Here is a 13,033-nt window from a genome sequence, read left to right on the forward strand (position 1 = left end):
CTTCCAATATATTTGACTTTTATTACACTGACCTTTGAAATGATTTTAAAAAGCACCCCTTTCACACAGTGCAAATAATTCAATTCAACATAAGAGTCTGTTCACTAAAATGTTCCTATACTGATCTAAAAAGAGAGAAACAGAGGAGAGGGAGCCCATAAAAACAGAAGCAGTTACATCATGGATTAAGCCATGCAATTGATTATATTTTTTTATCATTATTAAAAATCTCTTAAGCAGAATATACAGCAAGTGTTCCATTAATGCATATTGAAGCCTTGAAGATGTTCAGTATTTATCACAGTTGAGTGCAGGTTAAGAACAAAGACCACCACAGATTTCACTGAAATCTGAAAAAAAAGATGAACACTTAGCATAGAAAAGCATAGATATTCACTTACATTAGGTACCTGCATTGCATTGAAATGAACTGAGTGATATTCTGACAACCTTTCATTAGATTTTAAAACAAAGAGCAAAAAAACAAAAACAAAAGAAGAATAAGTCACCATGCAAACCCTGTGACTGTCCAAAGATTGAAAGGGTCTAGAGAAAGAAAAATCCACATAAGCACATAAGGGTAAATGTGTACACATGGGGTAACAAGTTCTCAGTTGTCAGTTCTCTCATTTGTGAAATCTCAGCAGTTAAATTGCAAAACAAAGCAAAGTAAGTGAAGATAGCAACACAGAATACTAGTGTTGTAGTCCGAAGATCATTACTGAACAAACAACAAAGACCCAAGTTCTATGCAAAATGAAAAGAAAATGCTGTCCCAAACTTAACTTATTGCTTTGTTAACTAAAGAGCAAAATAATAATAATAACAACATTCAATGATTTTACATCAACACCAAAATACATTATTCAAAACAATCATGAATTGATGACATTCACAAAATGCTCACATATTTATAACAATTTTGGCAAGTAAATATATTCATAAGCTATACATCTTGACAACAAGAAAATGTTTTCTGGTTAATATATGACAGAAGATGTCAAAATTACATATGATGATGACTTGAGTGATTAAATGCACTAAAATTACATTTATATTCCACGTTACCTAAATAGATAGGTTCAGTTCTTATATCACACATCATATTACTTCTGCAAATGTTCTATGTCCTTGAAATACCATTGCTACAGTATATGCACATAAAAAGACCAATTGGCTCTAAATACATTTGATATAAATGCAAGCAGTTCCTGTGGGCTGTGTAAATACCACTTGGCCTAATATACATGAACTAACCGCTCCACCTACTGGTAGATAGGGAGCACTGTCACATGAGTGATACTAAATGTCCTAAATTTGAGTCACTTTAAAACCATGCTGATTATAACCAGTAAACATTACAGTCAGTGTCAGTGGCTTACCAATGCAGAAAAATAGAGTGACTCAAACGTAAGGTGGTGCAGTGGTATCATGCACTCTTACAGTCACCATTATCTTCAGTGATGCTGGTGATCTGAGCTTACTACAAATCTGGTCAGGTGTGCGAGAGGGGGGCTGTTTAGGCATGAATACATGTGTGAGTGTATGATTGGCAAGGTCGGCAGAGATGAGAAAAACAAAAGACGGAAGCTTACGGAAGGTGACATAAGGTGTCACGGTTTAGGGGTCAGATAAGCAGCCACAGGTTGACAGGGTCAAGCTCCAGGGGTCAGAATAGGAGCTACAGGTTAACTAGGTGAAGGTCAGAGGCAGTGAAATGAGGACACAGAGCCATATCGAGATTCTTCAGCTGCTTCAGCACTCGCTTGTGGAACTTGTTGCGCACACGATTAAACTCCATGATATCACATGGATCTTCCTCAACCCAGAACCTGTGGAACTCCTGCATCAGATAACCTACCAAAAAAAAAAAAAGAGCACCTAAATTACACATTACAAATGAAGCCAATATTATAAAAGACATTATGGAATTACAAATGGAAAATGGTACCTAAACTAATTTTAAATTAATCTGGGCATGCATCACAAAAAAAAAAAAGAAACTAAAGCAAAACCCCCAGCACAGTTTCTGTTCAGAGAAACTGTGCAGAGTGAATGTTCACGCGTACAGAAGGTCTGCTGAAAATGCACCAGGCTGGGCATTTCTGGCGCTACGTTGTACAGGTGAGTCTTCAGAGCGCCGCTCACCAGCAGAGAGTAGGCCAGGTCCGTAATGTTGATGCCAACGATGGCGAACGAGTACCTGCATCGAAAACAACCTGGGATCAGTGTCACTTGACATAGTGCAGAATGAAGACCACTATATTCTCTTTACTAGTGCTCTGAGCTGTGTGTTTCAGATGCAGGTAAATATATAACTAAACTGGACACATAGTGAGTGACTACATAAGCACAAGCCACGTTGCTTCCATTTGTCCATTTGTGTGCTGTATTCTGTTTATGAGTGAAGCTGCTGTGTGCATGCAGGTGCATGTGTCTGCTGATCTGTGTTTGTGTGCTTATCTGTGTGTGTGTGTGTGTGTGTGTGTGTGTGTGTGTGTGTGTGTGTGTGTGTGCAAGCAGGTCTCTTTATGGATGTTTCCTGTAGAGCCTCCATGGTGCACATCAGAGATAATACATGCCGAAAGCCAATGACAGGCTTAGCTGGTAGTGCCCTGTTTTAAATCACCCACACAAAATCCTGGAGTCTGAAGACAGACTACTCTCCAGACAGGCTTCCACCAACCACACAGCCATTAATGGCCACTGTGCAGATGGCAAGATTTCCAGCAAACTAGGACTGTAACACAGGAATGCCTTGTGAGACTGTTATTGCACTAACAGGGAAGGAAATTATGTCCATTTTTTATAGAGCCTCAACACTCACCCAATAGCTTTGTCAAATTTCTTCTTTTCCCACTCAGCTTTGCTCATCTTACTGTGAGCAAACAAAAAGGTTAATGTTTAAATGTAACATACTGCCATATCCTTTGAGAGCTTTTTAAACACTGAACAGAATTCATTTAAATCAATGAATGAAATTATGTGACAGACAGCACAAGAGTGAAGCAGAAAGGAGAAAGCATTCACAGTTACTAACCAACGTTACAATGGTGCATAATGCCTTATGATTAGGGTTTGAGGTGAGATTGAAGATTAAGAGATAAGCGGGGGGAAGAAATACAACAATTAGATTAATACAAAATTATAAAATGGAGCTCTTACTGGGAGAGAAAAGATGGAGTACCTGGCTTCCTCTTTGGAAATGTTCCTGCCCATGACAAATTAATGACAGAAAATAAACAACAAAGAAAAAAGAAAAAGGAATGTGTCGGTGTGTGGTGAGAGAGCATGCTAAATGTGTGAAAGGCATCAGATCTCAGCCACAGACAAACACTGCTGTAAAAACAGTGCAACATGTACAGACAATAGCGGAAACAAAAACAGGTGAGAGACTTGGACACGGATTCTGCCTGAAGGAAAAGGTCATATTTGGACATGTAGCATGCTAAAAGACCTTAATTCAGATTTTGAATATTTTGCTGCATATCTACAAACTGAACAGCTATTTGCTTGGTTGTGGATATAAAATATTTTATGATTTTCATATGAGATTCACTGGCTTTTTTGAACTGTTAAACAGCATCCAAGTAAGTTGAGATAAGACTGTGTTATAAAAAGAACAAGTAATAAACTAAGACCAAAGAAGTACGTGTGTGTGTGTGTGTGTGTAGTAGTAGCTGAAGAAGGCTTTGTTTGTTTGTTTGAGTGGAGAGCATCTGACCTGAGTTTGGTCTGCAGAGAGTCATGGAGCATTTGGAGAGCAGTGGCTTTGTCATGCTCTGAAAAATACCTATCACAAAGAAAAGAGAAACCAATCACAGTCTCTGATTAACCAGCTCTATAAATGTCAAAAATGAAAAAAATAATTAAATCATGGCGCCAAAACAGTTAATTATTACAGCAATATTTCCACATATGTTGACATTTAAAGACATCCTTCATCCAATGTACCTCATTCAACTAATTGCTTTTTCTCCCAACCATTAATTATATAGAATAAAAATAAAATAATTAGCTGTACAGGTTTTTTATTGAAAGGTAATCAGCGGCATCAACCTACAGCCTGACAGTGCCAGTACTGCCTGCTGAGCTACAACTAGCCTACATTTTACAAAAGATCTTGGATTTTCATTTGAGGCTCTTGTGCATTGGTTTCATTAATTATATTAAAACATCGTACGTGGAGGAAATGATGCAAAGAAGAAAAATAACAATTAACTATCAAATCATGATATGCAATGGAGATTATTGGAATAAGTATTGTTATTAAACCTCTTTGAAGTTGCACAAACTGAAATTTTATTTGCCTCATTTTGAGTCAGCCAGTGCTTTAAAAATGAAAAGAACACACTCTGTGATAATTTATCTTTTACACCAAATGGTTTGCCCCTTCTCCAATTATTTCCTTCCCAACAGTCTGATACTTATACTCACAGCAAGTTGTGCAAACCCAGCAAACCCATGCCCCTAAAGTCAGTTTTGGGATCACTGCCTTGGAAACCAATCTCACACCACTGCTTAGAGATGCGCCCAGTAAGGGGAGATTCAGGACGCAGTGCCTTCCATAGCTAGACAAGAGAAAGGAGGAGAACACCCATGCACACTTACACTCAGAACAATCTAGAGCGGGGAAAACTGCATGGGCTTTTGCTCCAATATTCTCTCAATATTTTGTTTTGTCAGGTTTTGTAGTGTAAAGTAAGACGATAACCTGCAAGTGGGAATACCTGCATAAGCATGTCCTCGTGCTCTGGATTCTCACAGTCATACGGCTCCCTCCGCAACTTCTCCACCTCCAGCACCAGGTTCCGATAGCCCACGATCTGGAAAAGGCAAGCCTGGAGCGAGATGCCAAGCCTGGAGAGAACCAAGTTACGTTGGGGAGGTAGGGTGTCAATTCGGGGATGTTATTTCAGACAATGGGAAATCATGCAAGAGCTGATACGAGCTGATACGATTATGGTTATCTGAATGGTTATCTAAAGATGTTCTTGCCATAAATGACTTTTTGCCTCGTGCTCTTTTGTGATCTTACTGTGGATTTGTGTCCGGGTGTATTTTTTTTAGCACCATGATGTCATCTATGGTCTTTTCAACAGCATCTGGATGGACACTGACTGCAGACTGCAGAAGCTATTGAAGAAGAGGTGATCAAGAGAAGAATTTAATATACTGATAAATATTGCAAATCCATGGTGAACAAATGGTTATGATTTGAAAGAAGACCCAATTGTACATAAATTGTATTATTATATTAATGCATGTTCCTTGAAAGTGATACTTTCATAAAATTTAAGCCATCAGAACCCTTCTTCACTCACCTCACTTTTAGAACATTTGAGAGATGATTCTGCAAGAAAGTTTGCCAATGTTAGAATGTTTTACAATCAGCCTTTACATACCTATAGTTACAGTCAGTTTAACATGGAGACTATTGCTATAGTTATTAATTTATTTTCTACCGATCTTTAGGGTCCGGCGAGCACCAGGCTTGTTGTTGTAACAGATCCGTTGCAGCTCACATCGTCCTGTCACCTTCCTCACGACAAACTTCAGGCCTTGCCACAAACACTTACAGTACAGGAACACCAGGAACTGGGTCAACACCCTGGGAGAGTTAGAAAGAGAACTACGAAAATCCCACTCAGAGGAAAAGGGAGAGACTAACAGGTTAAGTCCAGTTGAGTATTCTTTCCTGGAACAGAGGGAAGTCATATTTGAACAAATTAGTGCTCTTTTGAACCCTTTATATTTTCTGAATAGTAACTGAACAACACCATTATCAGCATTGTGTGCTCTGGTAGCACTACCAGGGTTGTTTCAGGATAAGCACAAGATGAAACAAGGATTTTTCTCCTCCTCCTTTCTTCTAGGGAAAGGTTCTCAACACAAAAGAATAAAGAAGTCCATCTGGGACCCAGAGGTAAGTGGGCCATGGGCTGGCCAAACCAATTATGACATTTTGTGATAACTCTCAGAAGTGCCACCAAAAATGGGTCACTGCAATGAAAAGCAATTTGCATTAAGATGCAGCACGCTAGATCATCAATGTATTACATTTCTTAAGGTATTTGTTTATAGTCCATCCATCCACCTATCTATCTGTCTGTCTGAAAATATACCAGTCACTGTTCTAAAAGTCACTATTCTAGACTGAAACCCATTTTGAGTCCAAATGCTGAGGGGAGTTATGATGAGAATCATGGCTCATAGAGCTGCTACACCTCAACATTGGCAGACAACAGTCCTGAATACAATGAAGAAAGAGTGACTGGAGAAAGAGTGATATGATCGTCTTAAAATACTTTGCATTGTTGTAGTTCAAACAGGATTCTGAAGGTGAAGAAGCAGACAGCAGATATTCCACAAACACCTTGAGGGTGGTTGCTTTAGTCTGGCTTTTTATACATGCAATAATTTAAACTTATTGCTTATATTTACCCACTTTCACTGGAAGGCAGGGGAACAAACACTAAGAACTTCACTTTTTTTAAAAAACAATTATGGGTGATTACAGTTTAATGTTGCTGGCATGTTTTATATTAACCTGTGTGCCGATGGATGGATAGATCTTGTAATAAAAATGTATGAAAATGCTTTTGATGAAACCTATGTCTCATGTCTCACCTTAGAAAATGCTTCATCGCGGTTGCTTATTGTCCCAGATTCACTTGCATTCGCTATTGGTCCGTCACCTGTGCAACAGATCAGATCTCTCTAATTCAGTCTATAACGCTATATCGGTTCAAATTTGCCTTGTTATTTAACACCCTGAAAACGCGTCACGAATATACCACAATAAGCAGCCCTGTGAGTGACTGGCTAGCCGGATTAAGATGTTCTCCTTCGCAATCATTGTTTATCGATTCATTCGAGATGTTTTGACATGCCCCTTGTAAATATTTAGTAGCTTACATTATATTTCATTCGTCGTTTATGTTACGTAGCATATGTCATGCAGGACTATCACACTGGTTATGGACTACTCAACAGAATTACTACCGACGACGTTCACTATCGCGCAGTCTCATCAATATCCATTGTTTTTACACAACCAAGACCACATAAAAAAGGGCCTACAAACACCAACTAATTGGGCAAAGAAAATGCAATACAGGAAATACATACGGTTTACGATGTCGCTGCGATTGAAAATCTGCTGCTATTCTCCGTCTCTAGATGGCAGGTACCTGTTCTTCCTCCATGATGTGCAGGTCGATGAGGCAGGGGGAGGGTACTTCACTAGTATCGCAATGCAGCGCTGCTGTGCCGCACGGTGGTCAACAAATGCATTACCATGGTCTTCGAGACCTCTCGCATCCGCACGAGCCTTCTGCGAGGCTTTACTGAAAGAATGGTTCACCTCATGAATTCTTGTCAATTCTCTGCTTGGACAGACGCAGTTATACCTTTGGTCAGAAGCATCACCTGTAAAGAAAAACCTGATGCTTTTCCCGAAATGAGCTCGAAGAAAAATTAAACATCATGCAAGTTACCTATATTACATACCCTGTTTAATGATCATTAATACACCCTGGGCCACCCTGATTAATGGCTTGTAATGGGGCTTTGGTATCCGTTTGCTTTCTGCGGTGACTCATTAAACTTGAATATTACATTTGTCATGGAATGAAGGATATGATCCATATTAAAAATTATACCTAAGAAATGCATCAGCAAAGATCATACAAAATAAAGATGACAATCTAAATACAAAATTTTATTCAATTATCAATCAGCATTTGAAATGTGCTTGCTCTCACATGTATGCAACTGCTTTAAGCAGTGTAATTTAAGATCAGAATAATGAGTCAAGTCTCTTGTTTTTCCTCTGTATTTCTAGTGCATGCTCATGACTAAAGCTCAAATTGACTCAATTCTTGAGGCAAAGCTCAAACAAAGACTATGAAAAAATCTTAGGGTATAAAAATCATTAACAGGTCTGTTACAGTAATAGTCAGGTTGACTAAGAGTTTGAAAAAGTAGTAACTCCTAGTAGCTCTTATATTAATATCAGTTTCAGCACTGCTTTTTTTGTATGTGGTGCCAATCTTCTAAGGCTTAAAAATCAACAGTAACAACTGACCACTGCTGTAATAAAACCATGTGACCAAAAATAAAGTTTTTTTTTTCCAATGGGGGGGGGGGGGAGACAACAACTTAAAAGAAGTAAACAAGTGACCTTGTAACAGCACGAGCAGCAGTATAAATAAAATCTACATCAACATCTAATGTGCTGCCAAGATAATCACATTATTCTCAGCATAACTTCACTGATACCATTTTACAGTTCTCATCTGTTCCAGTTCAGCACAAACACTCCCAACCAAAACAAATACTATTTATAATTTAAAACACTGCCCTCAAAAATTAGGTACAACTAGCACTTGGCTCTGCAATGCAGAGGGCAAATGTTCTACTCCATGTACTTCAACATACAAAATGCAGTGCATGGTTCTCTGGACACACAGGACACCTGGGCGCACTTCTCCTGTTCTTCAGCATGCTGCCAGTCCAGGGCGGTTCCTCCCTCTCCCTGGCTGACCTCGGCAGAGTCAACGCTCTGATAAGTGCCCTCGCTGGGACCATGCAGGGCTGGCGTGTAGGTCGGCACGACATTAAACATGACAAAGCCGAAGGTGATCACCACAAACGACACAACGTACAGCCCCGAAAACTACAAAGAACCGTAGATGAGTCAGTATCAGCTTAATGAACAAACGTATAGTAAATGCAGTCACTGACATGGTAATAAGGTTAACATTTACAACAGTACTAGCTTCACAGAAAGAAGAACTTACACTGTAGTGGAAGAGAAAGATGCCACAGAACAGGCTAAAGAGATCAGCAGTCAGCAGGGAGAGGTTGACTGCAGTGGCACTGGTCATCTTCACCACCACAGGCATAAAACTGTATAGCCCATACATGCACAGCATGTAGGCAATAAAGAGCAGGCCTGGGGAGAAGTGCTCAGCTGGTTATCAATACCCTCATATGGAAAAAAGCATGCAACATTATGCGCACTCAATTGACACACTCTTGTGCCAGGTGATATAATATACCTGCATTTTTACAAAAAAAAAAAAAAAAAGAGATAGTAAATATGCTTACATATTTTCCAGTCCAAATTGATATTGGCTATAGCTCTGATTTCAAGTACAGCCCTTAAGGAAAACAGGACATGTGGTTAAATAAAACATTACAAATACAATAAACACTCTTCTAAAATACATTACAGTGATGTGACCTACATTTGTACACCGCTGATGAGGGTACCAAATAGACCAATCATGCCTAAGAACTCGACCCTGCTCAAGTTCTTTACTGTGTACTCCTGACACACATTAGACACAGCATACAGAGCAGCACTGATCAGCACCAGACCATCTCCCAGCAAAACATTTATGTCTTCAGGAAAATAGAAAAAAATAAGTTGCAGTTACAGTTCACATCACCCAAATTTCAAGATGTACATCTAAGACATGTAAAAAAAATAATAAAAACAATTATCCTTTGAATTCTGTTTCAAGTCATAAAAAACAAACACAAAGGCACAAAGAAAAGAATGAATGAATGAAGCAGCACAGTGAGGGTATAATGGCTGACTACTCACGTGAGCCTTGGTCTCTTCCAGCAAGCAGATCAGCTCCCACCATTGCCCCAACCCCAAGCAAGCACACAACCACAGCAACAAAATGCAGCAGCTTGTAGCGGGTCTTGAGAAAGAACCATGATAGCACCATCAGCACTGGGATCACAAAGCAGTCCAGCAGCTACAACACACAACAGCAGACCCTCATCAGATCACAAAGGGTGGAGACATGCATTTACAAACTACTGCCAGAGAAACAGAGAAATGAGAAATACCTGAATGCTCGTAAGCGTAGTAAATTGGTATGCCTTCACAACTGTGTAGTTTGCCTCAACATCTGTGAGTGCCATTAGTAAATACTTCCACCACTTTGACTTCAAAATCTGAAAAATACTCCCATCACCTAGGTAAGAGGGAACAGGTTTTAAACATAAAACTACATATTTCTCTAAAAAGCCTGAAAGTGTGTTTATAAAGCATATGTTTTAGAATTTTTAAAAAATGTTATGCCTTTTCATGACTTTGGATTCACCATCAAACATATTCTATGTGCAACTTTAGCATGGTAAAACAGCATTTAGTAAACCTTACATTGCATAAAACTTGTCCCCAATTGACCCAGACTCCTACCTTTTCTGAAAGCCAGTGCTAAGGTATAGGTCAGAAGCAGCAGGGTGTAGTTGAGGAAGCTCTGCAGCATTGGAGTCTCCACCTGCGCCTCTGCGAGATACTGACTCGTCACTGCTGTGCCACATATCAGCATGGACAGAACCTGACCCAATGCAACAGTCTTCAAGAGATGCCTGCAGTAGAGCATTTGTTTCATGCAAAGATCAGAGGAGTTACATGCTGAACCTTTATTGGTTTGCATGTATAAAATAACCAATTTCAAATAAACATCAAGAAAACCAACAATCGATGATGACCTCAAAATATTATCTACAAGCAGTTTAAAGGGCAGAATTGTGTAATTATAAAACAATATACACAAGAGATTTAAATTCAAATAGCTTCTTACAGTGACCACAAAAATTCTTACCATGTGAAGATATTTTTCAGTTTAAGGTTCTGCTGTTCACAAAAGAATGAGTCCCAGCAGCTAGCAGCTCCATACCACTCATGGTAGTGGGCAGCCCCTCCTGTCTCTCCTGCCATTTCTTTCCCAGTGCTTAGAAGTTCACAAAAGGCCACATTAAAAGCCAGGATCTAGAATTTATTGAGTCTGCATCCAAGAATTACACAGGCCAGGACACAGTAATCTCAAAGAATTTTGCTTCATTATTTCACTGGAACTTACAAGTAACCTTTCTCTGAGGAAAATGAGACAAGTCATGCAACAGCTCATGTACTTATTCACTACTTTTTTTTTTTGATGCACATTTTTTCAAATCTTTGCCAGAGAAACAGACGGAGATGTGTATGCTATTTTCTAAGGGCTATATCATGCTGGGTGCAAACCCCCAAACTGCAATGTCAGAGCAGTTTGAAAAACAAAGACACACAGTGTCATTGATATGAAGCACCACTGTGACACAACAACTTGTGATTTTCCTGGGTTACAGTCCAGTTCCATGAAGTGCGTCGCATATAACAAGCAAGTTTTATAAAAATATGCTGATGCTTGTTACAAATTAACATCATCTCCACGTGATTGAAAGCTGAAATGTATGGAGGTAACATTAATGACATTTTAATCCACTGAGGTTTAAACCTCTATCATTGTTGATGCAGTGCTTCCAAATTTCCTTAATAGGTTCGGACACGTATTTTCATATGTTGAACCCGCTGCAGTCAAAATTCTATTTGCACTAATACAATTAATGTAGACAGTTTAATCTGATCAAAAAGTAATTATGTGGTAGTAATTATCCGCAATTCCATAAGGCGCCTAGCAGAGACTTGGCTCTAAAACAGTTCTACATCATATCAGTTTTGCCATTCATCCTTCAGCGCAGACGCCTATGCACAGCTAATCAATGGACCTACCTGGCTGCTACAATTACACCGAACCAAGTAGCCAGACGCACCTCATTTAGATCAGCGGTGGACAACCATCACAATTTGGTTAATTTTCCCGGTCAGATATTTCCCGATCTGTCAACAGGTTCGACCACCACAATGTGCACGTGGTCGGAAATCCGCCAAATAATTTTCTAGTTAGCTAACCATCTCATTTACCTCGTATACCATAATTATATGACTAACCTGACAGTCATATTCATATTATAGTTAGAACTTTATAGACGGCTAATCAATAAACTTGTTCAACTGACTGAAAATAGGGAACTAACTAGCTAGGTTAGCTGAATCAATAAGCTAGTAACCCAATCAACATAGGTTACGTTAGCTAGCTAAACTAGCTAATTCGACAAGCTGAATTCATAGTTAGCGTCAGCTAGCTAACAAATTCAGTGTGCGTCGTGATAGGCTATAACAAAACAGTGACCCAGTTAACTTTAATTGCATTAAGTTATGGAAATAACAAATAATTAGTTCCCTACATGTTCAGTCAGTGCACCTTGCTATTGTGCAATGAGCCACCTGGGTAGAAACGCTTTGAGTTCCGCAAGCGTTGTATTGTATCTCTTGAAATTAATCGTCCTTACTGGTTTGTTTCCCCGTCACTCATTATATAAGGCCCGCCTACATTTTTAAAGGGCCAATAGGATTTAAAACGCTTGACTGCGGGAAATCCTAAATCAATTGTACAGTTTACTGTTTACCAAACTGTATTTATATAGATTGTGTAGACTTTTATATCTTATAGTTCAGTGGTTAAAAAACAGAAATAAAATTTATTTTACTTGGAAAACATTAGCAAATATTAATTGATTCACTTATTCATATATTAATATTATACCTAACTAAAAATAAATAGGTGTTTTATAGGTTAAATGGAACTATATACACGTAACAAACAAACAAATAAATACTTTTGTTAAATTACCATCAAAAATATATGATGTTGATTTGTGACCTGAGGGTTAGTTGTTTATTTTTATTTTGTATCTACAGTAGGGCGCTGAGTTGTATTTAGAAGCCTATTTATTCTTTATTAATCCTTTCTATATACAATTTTTAAAACATCAAGAATTTATTAGACTCGTCATCGCAAATGATCTCATTTGATCCGTTAAATCTTTTTTTCAAACATTTTCAAAGATATGCATGTACAACTAATAAAGCATTAGTACACAACTTTAGTTAGAACAGCAAAATCAAACTGAATAATTAGCACAATAAATAAAATAATAATAATAATAATAATAATAATAATAATAATAATAATAATAATAATAAATACAATAAACAGATCTAATATAGTGGTCATATATAGGTGTCATATTAAATTATAAAAATTATATAAATTGAGCAATTTCAGTGTATGTCTGATCCAATAAATCTGCAAGCGGTGAAACAAAATGCTGCATGGGAGCA

General features: G+C 38.3%; 2 protein-coding genes across 3 annotated transcripts; both read right to left on the minus strand.

The window, feature by feature from the left end:
- Positions 1 to 185: 185 nt before the first annotated feature.
- elmod1 (ELMO/CED-12 domain containing 1) lies at positions 186 to 7,276 on the minus strand. Its single transcript, XM_027005061.3, has 11 exons — positions 7,132 to 7,276; positions 6,631 to 6,698; positions 5,466 to 5,611; positions 5,325 to 5,353; positions 5,039 to 5,136; positions 4,731 to 4,860; positions 4,438 to 4,571; positions 3,725 to 3,793; positions 2,828 to 2,878; positions 2,070 to 2,203; positions 186 to 1,857 (listed from the first exon to the last, which is right to left on the minus strand). Exons 2-11 carry the CDS (start codon positions 6,645 to 6,647, stop codon positions 1,682 to 1,684), a joined length of 984 nt encoding a protein of 327 aa, XP_026860862.1. The 5' UTR covers positions 6,648 to 6,698; positions 7,132 to 7,276; the 3' UTR covers positions 186 to 1,681.
- Positions 7,277 to 7,718: 442 nt separating this feature from the next.
- Positions 7,719 to 12,150, minus strand: slc35f2 (solute carrier family 35 member F2). 2 transcript variants are annotated; one of them, XM_027005049.3, is made up of 9 exons: positions 11,623 to 12,150; positions 10,635 to 10,763; positions 10,226 to 10,398; positions 9,871 to 9,998; positions 9,617 to 9,776; positions 9,255 to 9,411; positions 9,115 to 9,167; positions 8,805 to 8,959; positions 7,719 to 8,680 (listed from the first exon to the last, which is right to left on the minus strand). In XM_027005049.3, the coding sequence occupies exons 1-9, from the start codon at positions 11,625 to 11,627 to the stop codon at positions 8,420 to 8,422; spliced, it is 1,221 nt and encodes a 406-aa protein (XP_026860850.2). In that variant the 5' UTR covers positions 11,628 to 12,150; the 3' UTR covers positions 7,719 to 8,419. The 2 variants fall into 2 exon arrangements, with proteins under 2 accessions (XP_026860850.2, XP_035383122.1); XM_035527229.2 differs by having other exon boundaries at positions 7,720 to 8,680; positions 11,582 to 12,150.
- Positions 12,151 to 13,033: the final 883 nt, after the last annotated feature.

The sequence above is a fragment of the Electrophorus electricus genome, chromosome 8 (assembly GCF_041902795.1).
Source record: "Electrophorus electricus isolate QZ-2024a chromosome 8, ASM4190279v1, whole genome shotgun sequence".
In the NCBI taxonomy this organism is placed as follows: Eukaryota; Metazoa; Chordata; class Actinopteri; order Gymnotiformes; family Gymnotidae; genus Electrophorus; species Electrophorus electricus.

Coding starts and splice junctions, on each gene's coding strand:
- elmod1 (XM_027005061.3), bottom strand. Junction 5,354..5,465: donor TCGCCGGACCCTAAAGATCG/GTAGAAAATAAA, acceptor ACTTTCTTGCAG/AATCATCTCTCAAATGTTCT. Junction 1,858..2,069: donor GCATTTTCAGCAGACCTTCT/GTACGCGTGAAC, acceptor TTTTTTTGGTAG/GTTATCTGATGCAGGAGTTC.
- slc35f2 (XM_027005049.3), bottom strand. Junction 9,999..10,225: donor AGCACTGGCTTTCAGAAAAG/GTAGGAGTCTGG, acceptor CCTCTTACCTAG/GTGATGGGAGTATTTTTCAG. Junction 9,777..9,870: donor CTACGCTTACGAGCATTCAG/GTATTTCTCATT, acceptor TGTGTGTTGTAG/CTGCTGGACTGCTTTGTGAT.